This window comes from Octopus bimaculoides, chromosome 22 (assembly GCF_046866305.1).
Source record: "Octopus bimaculoides isolate indiv1 chromosome 22, ASM4686630v1, whole genome shotgun sequence".
Classification (NCBI taxonomy): domain Eukaryota; kingdom Metazoa; phylum Mollusca; class Cephalopoda; order Octopoda; family Octopodidae; genus Octopus; species Octopus bimaculoides.
In genome coordinates this window covers 21,712,610-21,731,629 of record NC_142949.1, presented here as the reverse complement: position 1 = coordinate 21,731,629, position 19,020 = coordinate 21,712,610, and the positions used below count along the sequence as shown (strand labels likewise).

Below are 19,020 nucleotides of genomic sequence, written 5' to 3'. Positions count from 1 at the left end.
TTAAAGTGGTACATATAGCAAAGGTCTTCCTTTTTTTTTTTTTTTTTAGTATTTTGGTGGTCTGTGTACAACCTGGGATGTGTAGTGTGTTTTTGGATGTACTTTTGAAAGGTTGCGGGGTGCCCAAGAAAGACCAACATAGTTGATCAATATAATGTATTGTTTGTGCACCATTGTTTTTTTTTTCTTTTCAGTTAGTCAAATTCGATACTTGTGTGTACTCACTCTCCTATATTTTGTCTTCTATGTGTGCTATAGAGGTTTTATAACCCCTAATATTTTTGTCTTGTGTGTATGTTTGTTGTATTTACTGTTCACTGGTAAAATTAGAGACTGAATTTTGTTGTTTCTGTATATGAATGAAGGTATAATCTTCCTGGTGTGCACTGATTATAAACAAAAGTTTCACTATGCATAGTGTTATATGTTTGGAAAAGGCTGGGGTTGGCATCAAGAATGGCATCTGTCCATAGAACATCCTGCCTCAAACACAATTTCATTTGACCCATGCAAACATAGCAAATAGAAAATGCCATGAACATACAGGCATATCTGTGTCTTTGAGTTTGGGATTGTCCCACCACCACCACCGCTTGACAACAGGTGTAGATTTTGTATAAGTCACAGTAACTTGGCTTTTCGGCAAAAGAGCGATAGAATAATGACTGCACTTAAAATAAGTAGTAGGGTCAAGTTTGACTAAACACTTCAAGGTCAGTATCCCAGCATAGCTGTATGGCAAAGACTAAAATAAATAAATAAATGAATAATGTAAGAGATTTATTGACTTTTCTCTTTGTATATACTCTTTGATCAGTCTCTATGAAAATTAAGATAAGTGATTGATTGCTTTGTTCCTATATTTTCAGTGTTTTTGCATTGCTCCCTATTGTTTGTGAATAGGGCCTGGAGTAAAAATTTTCACATGAACTTTGTATTAGTTCATTAAGAATGTGAAAAAAAAAAAAAAAAAATCCAGTTTTAAAAGAGAAGTTTCTTCTCTCTCTCTCTCTCTCTCTGAATAATTTATCTTTTACTTGTTTTGGACTGCAGTCATGCTGGGGCGCTGCCTTGAAGAATTTTAGTTGGACAAATCGATCCCAGTATTTATTTTTTTATAAAGTCTGACACTTATTCTATTGGTCTCTTTTTCCTGAACTGATAAGTTACGGAGATGTAAATACACCAACACTAGTTGTCAAGTGGTAGTGGTGGGAGGAGACAGACAAACAAACACACACACATATGTCTATGACTGGTTTCTTTCAGTTTCCATATACCAAATCCACTCGCAAGGCTTTGGTCAACCTGTAGCTAGAGTAGAAGACACCAACCTAAGGTGCCATGTAGAGGGACTGAACCTGAAACCATGTGGTTGGGAAGCCAACATCTTACCACACAGCCATTCCTGTTTCTGTAAGGTCAAAAAATTTTCATACTTGTCTTCTAAGCTGGTGTAAAGTAAAAAATACCCAAGTTAAGTGAAGTTTCTCTTTAGTTTTATTAAGACTGGAGAACAGAATTGAGTGTAGGTAAATTTTGGTCACTGATTCTAAATAAGTCATTAGTTTTTCTCTATTGACTCTGCCCATATGAAAACCCTAATGGCTAGGCCGACCAGGCACAAAGATTGATGACTGCAAGTCCTTATTGTTGACTATAAAAAGAAAAAAAAGGGCTTCATACAAGGAGAATATCTTTATGATTAGATTACATTCATAGAATCCGATAATAGAGAAGCAAACAAAGATATCATTGATACAATATTCATTTGTTCAGACGTCTCAGGAAAGTAGTGTTTCAGAAACTCCCTGTGGGAGCTTCCCCTAGATAATCCACCATCATATGGCTATCCCAGAGTCCCAAGTATCTTTCTTCCCTCTGTTCATTGTTTAGGTCACCAAGGTTGTCTGGGGAAACGACCTAAGTGGCTGTGTTGTTATGCATTTTGATGCTTATATCACAGCCAAGTTGACAGAAAGAAGAGAGCATGTTCTCCAATAGTTCTGAGTAGTTGTCTACTTTTGTAGGGCTGAAGAAAATTTCTTGCAGTGAACAAAGACCATTGTTCATGGAATCTTGGAAATGGCTTCCTTCTGCATCTTCATGTTCAGCACTGGAAATGTTCTCTATAATGTAGTCAAATTTCTTCAAAGTCTTCATAAACTGTTTCCTTATACTTAGTTTGATGTGTAGTAGTGTAAAATGAGCTTATCTCTTTCAACCAAGGGTTCTGAAATTACATTCTTTTCTGTGACAATGTTTTTTCTTGTCACCCAGTGCTAATTTTTAAGGAATACTTGGTGTATCTGCTTTGCTGACCCAGGATAAAATTCACCATCTTCAGATCAAAATAGATTAGGCATAGATGATTGTGGTAATGTATCTTCTGTAAGAACAGGATAATTGTTTCCTGCTACTCAGTCATCTTAGTTGGATGACCAATTGGGATTACCCCTTGTTGCTTATTGTGTAGTTGTTAGAAACAAATGACGGTCATATTCTTATTAAGTGGCATGAATATACATTGAATAGGGTTTAAAATCTGAAGCACTGTCCAACCCATGCCAGCATGGGTAACAGATATTAAATAATGATGTGACCAAAAAGATGTTCTCCAGCTGGCTGTTACTGTTTTAAAGAGTAACCCACGTCAACAGATCTAAATACAACTCTCCCTCTTTTCCAGTCCTGAGGATTTTGGAAATATGGCAATTCATTGATCAGTAATGAGTGTCTTTATTAGCAGCAGAGGAAGTTCTGAAAGCAGAGTTGCTAGAATAGGATGGAGAAAATTCTGTCACTCAGAGTGAAAGGTAGATTGTATGATGCTTGTGTACAAACCACAATGGGCTGTGAATGCAGAGGGCATGCAAAGGCTTGAAAGAAATAAAACTAGTATGCCTTGCTGGATGTGCATTGTCAGTGTACAATAAAGTGTAAATGTACTGAGAGAAAAATTGGGCAGAAGAGGTGCTAGATATAGTGTGCAAGAGCAAACACTGCACTGATATGGTTATATGATGTCGATGGAGGCTGGGGGCAGGTGAATAAAGAAGTGCTAATCACTAAATGTGGGGGGAACCTGTGGAAGAGGAAGACCTGGAATGAGTGGTAAAAAATTACCTTTGGATGCTAAGCCTCACAGAGATGACAAAGAACCGAGATGATTGGCAATTTGCTGTGCTTGAGAAGACCTATCCATGTAAGTACACACGAGGTCCTAAAGGCATGTCGTATCTATGCCTTTGCACACAATCTATCCTTGACAAATCTCTCTCCTAAAACTTCTCTTCCTAACATTCCCCTCCTGCCACTCTTGTTCATTCACTGCATTCTAACAAGTTTACCTGTACACTTATCCTATTCAATCCTCTGTGCCACTAACATATTCAGCTCCCTGTAACTTGAGGGTATGCCCCAATGCATCATTGCCATCTCCTCTCTTTTTTTTCTGATTGGAGTAGTCATGTTTCTGCAGCAAAGACACCTGTTTTTGTCTATCATATGCACCTGGTACAAAGGCATCTTTCTCAAATACTCTCCCTTCGACTTGTCTTGCAAGTTACTTGGTGACATTGCTGGTGCCATGTAAAAAATACCCTGTACACTCTGGATGGAGTTAGGAAGGGCAATCAGCCAGAGAAACCAGGCCAAAGCAGGCATGGGAGCCTGATGTAGTTCTCTGGCTCACCAGCACCTGTTAAGCCTTCCAAGCCATGCCAGATGGAGATGATGATGGCTTGCTTGTGTCTCACTCAATGTATTACTTAATCATAAGATATCTGATGACTTTGATTAGGATTGATTGCTAAGTGAAAATAGTTCAATTTCAGCACAAAACTAGCAATTTTGAAGGGAAGGAGTTAACGTACTGGTATATTATTGGCCTCGAGTGAGATTTAAATATAGAATGCAAAGAGCTTTGAGAAATGCTCTCACAATTCTGCCAGCTCACCATCTTGTTTCCTGTTTAATAATAGAATTCCTTTTCACAGGATCATAAATTACCAAGAGAAAAGAAAAGTCACAAATGCAAACTAATTATCAAGTCTTTAATAGAAAAATAACAAATTTTTGTATGCTTTGCATCGAACTTGAAGTGAAAACAACAGGGTTAAGGAATGGGGTCCTAAAATATAGTTTAATTTTAATACTTTTTTTTTCTTGGGTAATTATAGAGAGAGAAAGGAGTTTTATTCTTTTCAGCAGTTTTTATTTACAGAGTAATTAAAATTTTTTGATTTTGATAAGATTTAGTGACAATCTAAATAAAACACACCAATTATTAAATAAAAACAATCTTCATTTCTGAAAGCTTTTTATAAATTTAAAATTAAAAAAAATTAAGCTCTTTTTCTTTCATTAGATTATTTTGTATATTTTCTTTTCATAAAAAATAAAATAATCAACAAAGTAACAATATTTTGATTTGGAAAACAATTTTTTTTTTTTCAACCCCAGTTTTTTCTCTCATCCATTTCAAAACCCTAGAATAATAAACTCTGCAAAAGTATAAAGACTTATGAAATTTTATGTTTCATATTTGGAAAAACTGTTCGCATCACAAGGGTGGGGCAAATAAAACAAACAAACTAACCCTTTCTCTGGTGTAAACTATTATTATTGTATGCCTCGTCTGATTTAAATAGTTTTAAAAGTCATGATGACAAGTTGGAGTGGGGAGAATTTTCACACCTGATTGCTCAACATTCCAGTCGAACTCTTTAGGCTGCAAATTGTACAGAACTGAAGAATTGCTAACATTGCCTGATAATCGCCATCTTCAAAAATATTCCTACAGTAGAATGATTGGATATGTCTGCAACTGTGCATAACGAGGGGTAGACAGGGGTGGAAGGAAGGTACCAGAAGAAATTCTGTCTTTCACCCACTGGTGTGATTAATGATGGGTGATCCGATAGGAGAAGTACTTCGAGGAGAATTTGGTAAGGAGAAGTCCTTGAATGAACTTTCTAGTAGTGGGCGAAGTCCACACCATACTTTAGAGAGCTGAAATGATATAAATTAAAATATCAGTGCAACAGAAAAGTATAGAAACATTACATTCAAAATTACATCAAATCAAAAAGAAAAATGAAAAAACTTCTCAACCACATGGTTCTGGGTTCAGTCCTACTGTCTGGAACCATGGGCAAGTGTCTTCTACTATAGCCTCAGGCTCACCAAAGCTTTGTTAGTGGATTTGGTAGACGGACACTAAAAAGGAGCCTGTCATCTATATATATAAAAATGAGAATGTGTGTGTGTGTGAATCCCTAAAACTCGAGAACTACGCAACCAATTTCATTCAAATTTTACGCATGCCTTACTTAGGGTTCCAGTTGTGTTTTAGTCAAAAAAAAATTTTAACTTCTTGCAGAGTTCGAGCCCACGGCAACATAATATCTCCTCCACTATTTAAGTATTACGTGTCAAAAGGGAAACAAAAACACTCATGTCAAATACTTTCACTTTAAAAATGAAACTATTCTACTAACTGAAACAATCACATTTCGATACTGTAATGACAGATACTTTCAGAGAGAGAGAGAGAAAGAGATGTATATGTATACATATACATGTATATGTACACGTATATGCATAGATATATATAGATATAGATCTATATGCATACATGTATATGTATACATATGTGTAGATGTATATATATATAGATGTACATGTAATATGTACACATATATACATGCATACAGATATCTATACATATATACACCCATCACACACAAACACACACATTAGTCATTTGTTTTCTTATCCAAAACTACGTCAAAAGTACTGAACGGATCTTTATGAAATTTGGAAATTATATTCTATGTATAACGGCCATAACTCCCATGAAAATTCATATATTTTTGATGTTGATGAAATTTTAACCCGAACATAACAGATGAGCATTATTTGTAATTCAACGGTACAACAGTGTAAGACTACCCTTTCAGATATACTTACACTGTGATTTCTGCAATGTGTTGCATAAATTGTCAAGTAAATGAGACGCATCTTTGCCTCCACTGATTCACTTGCAAAGTGTTGAGTAAAATTATTTCGTTGCAGACCTCCTTTGGGTCTTTTTATTATCACTGCGACACACATAGTCCCCAGTTGGTAACATTGATTTCAAGGCCCTCCTAGATGAGAGACTGGCATTCCACTTAATGTCTATGTTCCATGCTGGCATGGATTGGAGAGTTATTAATGTAGAAATATGGTATCGTAGCTACTAACAGTTGAGGGTTGCGTAGTCTAGACGGCATTTTTAGATTTCCTTATTCTCTTTAACCCGGGCAAAGCCGGGTATTTCTGCTAGTATATATATATATATATATATATATATATACGTAGCCTGATCAATAAGTATCCGGACTGTTGCCATAGTAATGAAACTAAAGCACACAGAGTGAAGCTGCTTGGTACAGATTGACCTTGAACTCTGCTGTGCATGTGCACTAAGTTTTAACGTTCTAGCTCACTTCCACTGTTTACAGTAGTGCTTGGTATGAAGGTGTGATCGTTGTATTGACTATGACAGAGAACGTTGTCATGGTGATACCTGCTCAGAGGCCTACACAAAGTTGCAGAAAGTGTATGGGGAGGAGTGTATGAGTGGTTCAGACATTTTCAATATGGCCAATAAAATGTCCATATTGACGAATGTTCTGGGAGACCCACAACCAGCAGAACTAAGAAAAACATCGCAGATGTGCATGTAGCTGTGAGGGGAAATCATCGAATCGCCATCTGTGAGGATGTGCAGATTAGTTATGGTTCAGTTCAGTCCATTATCGTTGAAGATTTGGGTATGAGACGTGTGTCTGCCAAGTTTGTGCCAAAACTGCTTTCAGCTGACCAAAAAAACACTTGGGTTTCAGTTGCACAAGATCTTGATTGTGTCGAGAACAATGAAAACTGTGTAGGCCTTTGAGCAGGTTAAAACTCAATGCACATGCACAGCAGAGTTCAAAGTCAATCTGTGCCAAGTGGCTTTACTCTGCATGCTTTATTTTCTTTACTATGGCAACAGTCGGGATATTTATTGATCAGCCCATTTATATATATATACACACACACAAACATATATGTATATATTTGTCCCCCAGCCATTGCTTGACAACCGATGCCGGTGTGTTTATGTCCCTGTAACTTAGCAGTTCAGCAAAAGAGACCAATAGAATAAGTACTAGGCTTGCAAAGAATAAGTCCTGGGGTCAATTTCTTCAACAAACTCTTTCAGGCGGTGCTCCAGCATGGCCACAGTTATATGACTATAACAAGTAAAAGAATGAGCGGCAAAATACTTTCAACTATAAATATTTATTCTTATAAATGCACAAATGAGTGTGTGGAGTTCATGCCTTTCTTGGTAGCTCTGGAGATGTAATGTGAATTTGATAAACTTAAATAATGACAAAGTTGATTTGTAACCTCAGCTTGCCTTGGGATTATCTTCACAACTATGTCTGCCACTCCAAGTTTAAGTGATTAATAGTTAATAATTCAGCTATGGTTTTAGATTGACCAATCTGGTAAATGAAGTGGCTGACCTTGTATTTCTCATATAAATTTACGAGGGAGATAACATCTTCATCCTCATCCAACTCCTGTTTTCCATGCTGGCATAGGTTAGACAGTTTGACTGGGGTTGGTAAACCAGAGAGCTGCACCAGGCTCCAGTCTGTTTTGGCTTGCTTTCTATAGCTGCATGCCCTTCCTAATGTCAACCACTCTACAGAGTGTCCTGGTTTTCTTGTACATGTCACCTGCACTGGCCACAACCACAATTTTATTTTGCTTGCAAATTGCCAGAAGTCTCAGTCACTTGCCATTGTCTCTGTGTGAGTCAACAACCAAAGATCATATTTCACCACCTTGTCCCATGTCTTCCTGAGTCTACCCCTTCCACAGGTTCTCAAATGCTATTTATCTTTCATCTTTTACTCATTTCAATCATTAGAATGTGGCCATGCTGTGGCATCTGTCTAGAAGAATTTTTAGTCAAATGAATCAACCCAGTGCTTTTTTTTTTTAAAGCCTGGTCTCTTGCTGAACCACTAAGTTACAAGGATGTAAACACACCAACAATGGTAGCCAAGCACTGATGGGGGAGAGGGGGGGACACAAACACTTAAAATGGGATTCTTTCAATTTCAGTCTTCCAAAAGGCTTTGGTTGGCTGAAGGCTGTAGAAGAAGACACATTTGCCCAAGGTACCATGCAACATGACTGAACCCGAAATCATGTGGGTGGGAAGCAAGCTTCTTACCACACAGTCATACAAGGAAAAAGAAAGAAGGTTTTTCAAGTTAAATACAAGTATCTTTTATCTTTTACATGTTTTAGTTTATGCCCATGCTGGGGCACTGCCTTGAAATGTATTGACCTCAGTACTTACTTTTTAAGCCTGGTACTTATCCCATCAAACTTTTTTGCCAAACCACTAAGTTATGAGGACATAAATACACCAATATTGGTTGTCAAGTGATGGTGGGGGACAAACAAAGACACACACACACACATATATGACAAACTTCTTTTAGTTTCCGTCTACCAAATCCATTCACAAGGCTTTGGTTGCCAGAGATTATAGTAGAAGACACTTGCCAAGGTGCCATGCAGTGGGACTGAACTCAGAACCATGTAATTGGGAAGCAAGTTTACCACACAGCCATGCCTGCACCTATCGTATAATTAAGATCATGTATCTATCATACAAGCAATGATGTTTGTTTGCAGCCATCTGTGGAAAACTGCCTGGTCCATGCAAGCATGGAAATGTGGGCATCAAATAATGGTGATACCTTGTTTTTTGTAGATGAAGTAACAACATACGCAGGAGTGGCTGTGTGGTAAGTAGCTTGCTTACGAACCACATGGTTCCGGGTTCAGTCCCACTGTGTGGCACCTTGGGCAAGTGTCTTCTACTATAGCCTCGTGCCGACCAAAGCCTTGTGAGTGGATTTGGCAGACGGAAACTGAAAGAAGCCTGTCATATATATATATGTGTGTGTGTGTGTGTGTTTGTGTGTCTGTGTTTGTCCTCCTAGCATTGCTTGACAACCGACGCTGGTGTGTTTATGTCCCCGTCACTTAGCAGTTCGGCAAAAAGAGACCGATAGAATAAGTACTAGGCTTACAAAGAATAAGTCCTGGGGTCGATTTGCTCGACTAAAGGCAGTGCTCCAGCATGGCCGCAGTCAAATGACTGAAACAAGTAAAAGAGTAAAAGAGATATGCAGGAAAATGTTTTTTCTTTTTAGATTAGAAGTTCTTAAGGAGATGTCCTCTTTGGGTTAAAAAATCGCAGTAAAGTCTGTTCGAATGGAGGAGTCATGTTGAAGTGGCTACAAAACATTACCTGTTAGTACAACTACTGCATTGATCTCTTAGAGAGATTTTAGAACTAGCATTTTTGCTTGTTGCAAAATCAGTGACTGTATGTCGCTAGAAATTATATATATTGCGAGCAGAGTCAAGCTACTGCCATCTCAGGCAGAGGTGCCCAGTGCTGGAGAGAGGCAGAAATAGCCCGGAACCAGGCTGGGCTGTTAGTCCTGTCACTAGAAGGTTGTAGGAGTGTGCTCCCCTGCTCGCAATATCTCGGATGCAGCTGTGCATCGTTAACCAGCTAGAGGAGATGTCCTCTTGGGGTTTAAAAAAATCACAGTAAAGTCCTATTGAACGGATAGCTACATTGAAGTGGCTATGAACATTACTTTTTTAAGATGGTTATAGTTTGGTGTATTCACAGATGTTAGTCCAGAAACAACATGAGAAGACTGTAGTTTGCTTACCTCCGGACTGACAAAATTTCCATAATTTAATGAAGCCTACTCTTCCAGAGAAATGATAAGCTACCAACCAGCTTTATCTGAGAATATTATGTCAATATCTTTTGAATACTGTCATCTTAACATCCTGTAATTTTTACCTTGTCACAGATTCATGCCAGCATTCACTATAACATACGTTTCCACTTTTACTATTTTACTAAACAGAAGAGTATTTAATTTTTATTTTACATTTTTTTAGACAGACTGCCATCGATATTGTTTCCAAATTAATGCAATTTAAAAATTGTATTAATTTAAAATCTAAATTTGAATTAACCTTTAGTGAGTCAATTTACAAAAAATAAAATTAATGCAACTAACCTCAGTGTGAGCTTCACTCTGGACATCAACTAAAGAGGTGACAATCTCAATTAGTATGTCAAGGTAGGCATGGACCAGCTGGGTCTCCATTTGGAGACAGTGGAGGGAATAGTAATTACGGTTTTCCATGTTGGCTATTTGACTTTCTTGCTGGAATAAGAATGAGACAGACATTATATAAAAGGACTAATTATGATGACTGATTTTGGTTAGCTCCAGATTAGCCATGATTAAAAACATTCCAGCCATGATCCTTTAATTTCTTATAGGCATAGTAGTATATCTAGCTAAGGCAGTGAATTTGCAGTCCTAAGAGTGTTGGATAGAATGCTTTGTGTTTTGTCTTATTTTATTTTTGGCCAGGTCAGCGGATCCATATAAAAAAAATACCATTCCAGCGCTGTGGGTAAGCTACCTTGTGGCATCTGTACTGGCTGGGTTAAAATAGACAGTAAGCCCTGAGTGACAGATCCACCCACCCACTATTCCTGGGAGGGTAGTGGGGGTAGAGTCCTCAGGCACCTCCTCCACACTTTTCTGTAGCTAACTTGTGCGTGACAATTTCCCTACATCTCTTTTTCCAGACAGCTAGAGTGGAATTTACCAGGGAGGTTCAATATAATCCAATATTTCATTAAACTTCCTTCCTCTTTTTAAGAGGCGGGAAATTTAGTTAATATTTTAAATAACAGTTAAACATGGTTATTCAACTAGCTTTCAGGGAACCTTTGCTGGCTAAACTAATAATGGGAACACTGATAGGAAAAACCCAACCGGTAGAAGTTTTTCCCTTTTAATTCTTATCCTGTCCACCTCAGAAATCAGACAATTCCATTACGTGGTCTGATCAATAAGTATCCGGACTGTTGCCATAATAAAGTAGCTAAAGCACGCAGAATGAAGCTGCTTGGCATAGATTGACCCAGAACTCTGCTGTGTACATGCACTAGGTTTTAATGTTCTAGCTCACTTCTGTTGTTTACAGCAGTGCTTGGAAGGAATATGTGTAGTGTGTGATTGTCACATTGACCATAAAAGATGAGCAGAGAATCTGCATCAAATTTTGCCAAAAGCTTGGTGACACCTGCTCAAAGGCCTATACAAAGTTTTTAAAAAGTTTTCATCGTTCTTGACACAATCAAGATCTTGTGCAAATGAAACCCAAGTGTCTTCTTGGTCAGCTGATAGCAGTTTTGGTTCAAACTTGACAGACATGCATCTCATACTCAAATCTTCAGTGATAATGGATTGAACTGAGCCGTAACTAATCTGCACATCCTCTGATAACTCACGGATGGTGATTTAACATCTGTGATGTTTTTCTTAGTTTTGCTGGTTGTGGGTCTCCCAGAATGTTTGTCACTATCGACATTTTTTCAACCATCTTGGAAACGCCTGTAACACTCCTACACTTGTGTGCGGCTCATACACTTTCTGCAGCTTTGCATAGGCCTCTGAGCAAGTATTGCCATGACAACTTTCTCTGTCATAGTCAAGTCTAGATACTTATTGATCAGATCTTGTATATTGATTTATTCTAATGATTCAACTACTTAGTATGGAATCTTTTCACTGCTGCCTTCATCAGAAACATGGGAAGATTTTACAAAGACAATAAAAACCAGCACTTAAATGAAACAGCACTCTATCACCCACTTTCATTGCCGACATCAGTGAACTATGCATCGGTGGAGCCTGAGAATGTACTGGTTTTGAAAGGATGTCAAATGTTGGTCGTTCACTAGGTCGTCGTCGTCGTCGTTTAACGTCCGCTTTCCATGCTAGCATGGGTTGGACGAATTGACTGAGGACTGGTGAAACCAGATGGCTACACCAGGCTCCAATCTGATTTGGCAGAGTTTCTACAGCTGGATGCCCTTCCTAACGCCAACCACTCAGAGAGTGTAGTGGGTGCTTTTACGTGTCACCCGCACGAAGGCCAGTCAGGTGGTACTGGCAACGGCCACGCTCATCTCGCTCGAAAAACGGTCTCGCTCGAAAAATTTCTTGTGTCACCCGCACAAGAGCCAGTCCAGGGGCACTGGCAACGATCTCACTCGAAAGATTTCATGTGTCGCCTGCACATGAGCCAGTCCAGGGGAACCAGCAACGATCTTGCTCGAAAAACCTACAACAGCCCCGCACAGGAGCCAGTCCAGTGGCACTGGCAACGGTCTCGCTCAAAAAATTTCTTGTGTCAACCGCACAAGAGCCAGTCCAAGGGCACTGGCAACGATCTCACTCGAAAGATTTCATGTGTCGCCTGCAGGTACGCTATTGATATGGCCAGTTCTAATTCTAATATGTACAACAATGGCATACTGGAAATCTGAGACAGAGAATTGTTGGACTTGCAGAATACTGAAGTAAAAAATAGATTTGTGGAATACTGAGAGAAAAGGAATTGAGAATTGTGGATAAATGAAACAAAATGCCAGTTTCAATTGTTTTTTTTCATACAAATATTGATTGTATAAACACTATTCCAAAACTATGCTATATATGTGATATATATTAAAAAAAAAGAAGAAAATATATATATATGTGTGTGTACTTAAATGCACATATATACGAGTTGAACTTACTTGTAATATCTTTTGTTCTAACTGCTCGACAGGACTCTGTTGAAGAAAACAAAACAAATTGATTGTGACCATTTATGTTGATGGAATATTGTACTTTTAGAAATACATTCTCTGGGGAATTAGCTATAAGTAATACTATTTATGTTTACAAATTTGTGTTGCAAGATTCCTGATGTGAAACTGTGTGCTGAAACAGATATTGTATTTTGGGATAGTAATTTTTTTTTCTTTCCAAATATACACACACACACACACTATATATTCTTTCTTCACTTGTTTATTACTGTTCTTATTTCAACTCATGTCTACTGTCTGGAAATCTGTCACACATCTGTAACCTCTTCCGCAACACTTTCCATCCTCATGTGTGCTCCTGCTCCATTTAGTCTATTCTGCAGGAGCACACACAAGGACATGTGTGATGAAATAAACGAGTGAAGAACGAATATATAATGCATGTGTTTATTTTTTTTGTGGGGGTGGGAATGACTATCACGAAATAACAACAATAATAATACAATTTATGTTATAGCAGTATTAATTTAGTTCCAAGTTAGATCAGAACTTCATGTTCCAGCTATGACCATTCAGTCTAAAATCACATAGTTTAATGTGGCCTTCATTTTAAAAGACACTAGCATGATTTGAAGGCGATTTAGGTGATATTTCTAGCAGGTCAAATGTTCACATAAAAGATACCTTCAATGGCTCATAATTTACATTAGAAGATAAAACATGATAAAACTAGACTAAATGTGGTGCTGCAGCATGGCCGCAACCACAGTCAAACGACTGAAATAAATAATAGAATATACATATTACACATTCCATATATATATATATATATATATATATATATAGCACATTCCATATATATGTATATATAATCAAAATAAGCAACAAGGATATCCAAAGTTAATGCAGTACGATCGTTTCTTGCGACTCCATTTATTTAAGCAATGTGAACATTACATCAAATGTAAAATGCAGAGCAATCCTCAACTGCACAAAGATATAGAAATTTACTGAAATTACATTTAAACTGAAGGACATATTTTTATAACTACATTTAAACTCTCCAAGTAGAAACGAAGAATATATGTGTATTCATATATATATATATATATATATATATATATATATATTACACATTCCATATAATTATATATTATACATTCCACTCGCACACACACATATATATATATATATATTTATATATGAGGTTGACCACTAACGTGGACATTTAATGTGCTAGAAATAGATCACATCTTGTGTCTAAAAAGACCTAAATTGTTCTCAATATGAAATATAGCGTGATACCAAAACGTAAGCGGGCAAGACATTTAAAATCACTGAAAAGGAACATTATTAAACAGGTACCGGTTTCAATAATAATATATTATATATATATATATATATATATATATATATAGCACATTCCATATATATGTATATATAATCAAAATAAGCAACAAGGATATCCAAAGTTAATGCAATACGATCATTTCATGTGACTCCATTTAATTAAGCAATGTGAACATTACATCAAATGTAAAATGCAGAGCAATCCTCAACTGCACAAAGATACAGAAATTTACTGAAATTACATTTAAACAGAAGGACATATTTTTATAACTACATTTAAACTCTCCAAGTAGAAACGAAGAATATATGTGTATATATATATATATAAAAGTGAGAGCTGTGCGAGCCATGTACAGAGATGTTGCCAGTAAGGTGAGGGTTGGAAATGAGTACAGCAATGAATTCCGGGTAGAGGTAGGGGTCCACCAAGGTTCCGTCCTCAGCCCCCTCTTATTTATCATAGTCCTCCAGGCAATCACAGAGGAGTTCAAGACAGGTTGCCCCTGGGAGCTCCTCTATGCTGATGACCTTGCCCTAATTGCGGAGTCACTATCAGAACTAGAGGAGAAGTTTCAGGTGTGGAAGCAAGGTCTAGAATTGAAGGGCCTTAGAGTCAACCTAGCTAAAACCAAAATCCTAATAAGTAGGAAGGTAGATAAAACACAAACCCCTTCAGGTAGATGGCCCTGCTCAGTATGTAGAAAAGGAGTAGGTAGTAACTCTATAAGATGTACCCGGTGCAAGCTATGGACACATAAGAGGTGCAGCAACATCAAAGGCAGGTTAGTTTTTGTTTGTGGCAGATGTTCAGGTGCAATAAAGACTGTAAACAAACAGGAAACAACTTCTATCTCATTCCAGGGTGAAAAACTAGAGGTAGTCGATAGCTTCCGCTATCTGGGCGACCAAGTTAGTAGTGGGGGTGGGTGCGCTGAAAGTGTAGCTGCTAGAATAAGAATAGCCTGGGCAAAGTTTAGAGAGCTCTTACCCCTGCTGGCGACAAAGGGACTCTCACTCAGAGTAAAAGGCAGACTGTATGACGCATGCGTACGAACAGCCATGCTACATGGCAGTGAAACATGGGCTGTAACTGCTGAGGACATACGTAAGCTCGCAAGGAATGAAGCCAGTATGCTCCGTTGGATGTGTAATGTCAATGTGAATACCCGTCAGAGTGTAAGTATCTTGAGAGAAAAGCTGAACATTAGAAGCATCAGTTGTGGCGTGCAAGAGAGACGATTGCGCTGGTATGGACATGTGGTGAGAATGGATGAGGATAGCTGCGTGAAAAAGTGCCACACCCTAACAGTTGAGGGAACCCGTGGAAGAGGTAGGCCCAGGAAGACCTGGGCTGAGGTGGTGAGGCAAGACCTTCGTACATTGGGCCTCACCGAGGCGATGACTACTGACCGAGACCTTTGGAAATGTGCTGTGCGTGAGAAGACCCGGCAAGCCAAGTAAGATCGTTGCCAGTGCCCCTGGACTGGTTCTTGTGCAGGTGGCACATGAGATGCACCATTTTGAGCGTGGCCGTTGCCAGTACCACCTGACTGGCTCCCGTAGGATTTTCGAGCGAGATCGTTGCCAGTGCCCCTGGACTGGCTTGTGCGGGTGGCACATAAAAGACACCATTTCGAGTGTGGCCGTTTTCGTGCGGGTGACACGTAAAAGCACCCACTACACTCTCTGAGTGGTTGGCGTTAGGAAGGGAGCCTGGTGTAGCCATCTGGTTTCACCAGTCCTCAGTCAAATCGTCCAACCCATGCTAGCATGGAAAACGGACGTTAAACGATGATGATGATGATGATGATATATACACACACACAGGGTGTCAGTTTTTTGAGGTCATTTGTATGAATTTAGAAAAAGATGCATAGCTCATCAACAAAAAGATGTATTTGAAAACAAACTGGTACCAGTAATCTTGAGAATCCTTTTATCACGCCTATTCAATAAATCCACCGTTAGCATCACTGGTTGCTTTAATATGGGGTCAGAAGCATTGACATACTTGTATCAGATGAGTCATGTGTCTGAGAGAACATGATCATGGAGATTGGCATGCATCCATGCTTCGGTTATCTCAGCCTTATGAAATGGCACAGAGTCTTGTTGCAAAACACAGTCTTCCATTGCATACTCTGTCTATCCAGGGCCTCACAACCTTCTCCAACACCTTTGTGTAGACAGCAGCAGTGATTCTTTAGCTCTGTGAAAAACAGTGAAGAGGCATAACATCTCTATCATTGCTGACAAGTCCCAAAACCATCGCAGTTGCTGGGAACATAGTGTTGTATGACCATTGGAACCTCATTTGGATCTCTGCATAACCATCTGTTGTTTGTTCAGTTTACCTTTCGGTCCTGATTGAAGTTTTACTCATCAGAGAAAAACCAAAGCATTCCAGCCTCTTAGTGCTTTGCACAGATCGAACAATTCTCTCTTGTCATATCTGACATAAACTGACCCCTTTGCATCACATGACATGTACTAGATATCCTCATGTACAAGTCTTCTGATGGTGTACTCAGAAACATTGAGTAAAAGAACATTATACACACACACACACAAAGTGAAAGAGAAAGAATCATAGTAGAGATAGAGGAGGAGAGAGTAGTTATGGGAGGAGTAATACAAATCAAAATTCTAAGGAAATAATATTTTTCGTTTCAAAGTTAACACCAAGAAATTTAATGAAACTTAAATGATAATTATGGTATATTTTCTCTTATTATCCATGATGGCAAAACTATACTTCCAAAGTAACCCATTATATGACAGGTAACATTCTAGTATTTAAAGGTTTTGTAATGACTTGTGATATATATTGTTGCTATTATGTTAAACTGCCATAAGTCCAAATTTGGCCAAATGCATTTTTTTCAATATTTATTTTTGCTTGTAATAGCTGGTTCTTTTGGTCAAACTATCCTTGCTTCAGATGCCTAGATATCAAAAATTGTCAAAGTGTAGTAGAATGGTTTTGCTATGGAATGGTGAAACTATTTTTCATTTTCTGATAAAGCAAGGTTTTGGACTTACAACACTTTTGCATAATAGCAATGATATATTGTGTAAACTTCAATGATCTTTGATAATGCAGTATTTTTAAAGACCTGACTACTTGCCAAAAATACTCTGACTTGTAGCAAAACTGCCCTTTCAAGATATCTCTCAGTATTTGGTTAAGAGAAGTTGTAGCTACTTCATCAGTTACCTTGCTAAAATCTTTCTGAGTTGTCTGTTGGCAAAATTTTAACTGAGATTAGCACAATAACAAAAGTTTACCTCAGTGGTACCTACAGTTGCAGACATCATTCTCTTTTTATATTGTCCCATCTTTTGAAGTGCTCTCTGGTGGTCATGCAGTACACCTTTCTCATGACGGTCACACAAATCCTAAAACAAAAGCCAATAAATACCAATAGTCAGAGACTTCAAAATCAAAGCAAGTCAAATTCTTTATAAACAGAATGCTCCAATGATTCTAATGTATTGCCTTTGTATGAAGGTACACACAGTATTTGTGCTAAATTTAACAAATTGCATAAAAGGGAAAGAAAACAACATCCCATCCAAGAATAAAAGTATTAAGTTGTCACATGAAATGTCATCTAGAAATGGATTTTTAATGAGTTTCTATGTATATGTTTGTGTTTACTCTTAATTCTTTTTCTTATTAGACAATACTATTATTCAAAATTGCTACACACAGCTCTTATGACAATGTTGACAACTGAACAATACCAAGTGATTTTCTTGTACAAATACAAGTTGGGTTATTCTGCCACAGAAACTCTATAAACCATCAAGCGGGCTTTTGGTAATGATTCTGTTGACATTAGTACTGTTCAGAGATGGTTCCATAGATTTCGTTCAGGAAATGAAAGCCTTAAAAATGAACCAAGAGGGAGACCAAAATCAGTTATCTGGCATGATGAATTGAATGCTTTGGTGAAACGAAATCCGAGAACAATGGTACGAAAAATCGGATCAGAGCTCCAGACATCTCCCGCAACTGCTTCTTGACGCTTGAAGAAGCTTGGAAAAGTAAAAAAATATGAGATTCGAAGAAACAGACACCTTACAGTACGTTTCATGTTGATTTCTCGGTTGGAAAGAGAACCATTTTTGTATTGACTCATTATGTGCTTTGAGAAATGGATACTCTTTGATAAGAGGAGGAGGACAAGACAGTAATTAGACACAGGAGAGTCACTAAAACACTACCCAAAGCCACCATTGCACCCTAAAAAATTAATGGTCACTGTATGGTGGTCAACAAAGGGGTTTATTCATTTTTGCAACAAGGAAAAACTGTAACAGCAACATCCTATTGTCAAGAAATTGATTGTATGCACAAAAATTTTTTTAAAAAAGCAACTGAGTTTAGTGAATAGAGATGGCCCAATGATAATGAACAGCGTCACACTTCTCAAGCTATGGTCCACAAGTTACAAAGCCTGAATTAGGAAATTTTGGCACATCCTCCTTATTCTCCTGATATCTCTCCTACTGATTATCACATATTTAAACACTTTGAGTTTGCTATATGCGATAAAACATTCTTAAATAAGGAAGAGGTAATTGAAGCATTTGAACAGTTTATCAGATGACAAGTTCTTTGAAGATGCCTTAGAGGAATGTTGGATGAAGATCATAAATAAACAAGAATCATATTTTGATAAATAAATATTCTAAAACTTAGAAAACAATTTTAATGTTTCCTTTTTCAAATGTGACATTTCATGTGAGACAACCGAATATTAAAAATATATATATATCAACTAGATTATGGCTGGAAAATAACAGTTTACTCAAAGTAGCTGCCCTCAGCTTCCACCAACAGCCTCGAGACAGCTCAGGAACCTGGCACATACATTTCTCACTGGATATTC

General features: G+C 37.9%; 1 protein-coding gene across 2 annotated transcripts in view; it reads right to left on the bottom strand.

Annotated features, from left to right (window-relative positions):
- Positions 1–4,041: 4,041 nt before the first annotated feature.
- The window catches only part of LOC106867306 (sorting nexin-8), an 81,444-nt gene continuing 66,465 nt past the window's right edge, over positions 4,042–19,020 (bottom strand). The window contains exons 11-14 of one of the 2 annotated variants that reach the window (XM_089339804.1): positions 17,411–17,521; positions 12,758–12,793; positions 10,173–10,322; positions 4,042–5,013 (exon numbers count right to left, since the gene is read on the bottom strand). In XM_089339804.1, the coding sequence (XP_089195930.1) occupies positions 4,888–5,013; positions 10,173–10,322; positions 12,758–12,793; positions 17,411–17,521 (423 nt within the window). In that variant the 3' untranslated portion in view covers positions 4,042–4,887. The remainder of the gene's footprint in view (positions 5,014–10,172; positions 10,323–12,757; positions 12,794–17,410; positions 17,522–19,020) is intronic. The other variant, XM_089339805.1, reaches the window with a different exon arrangement.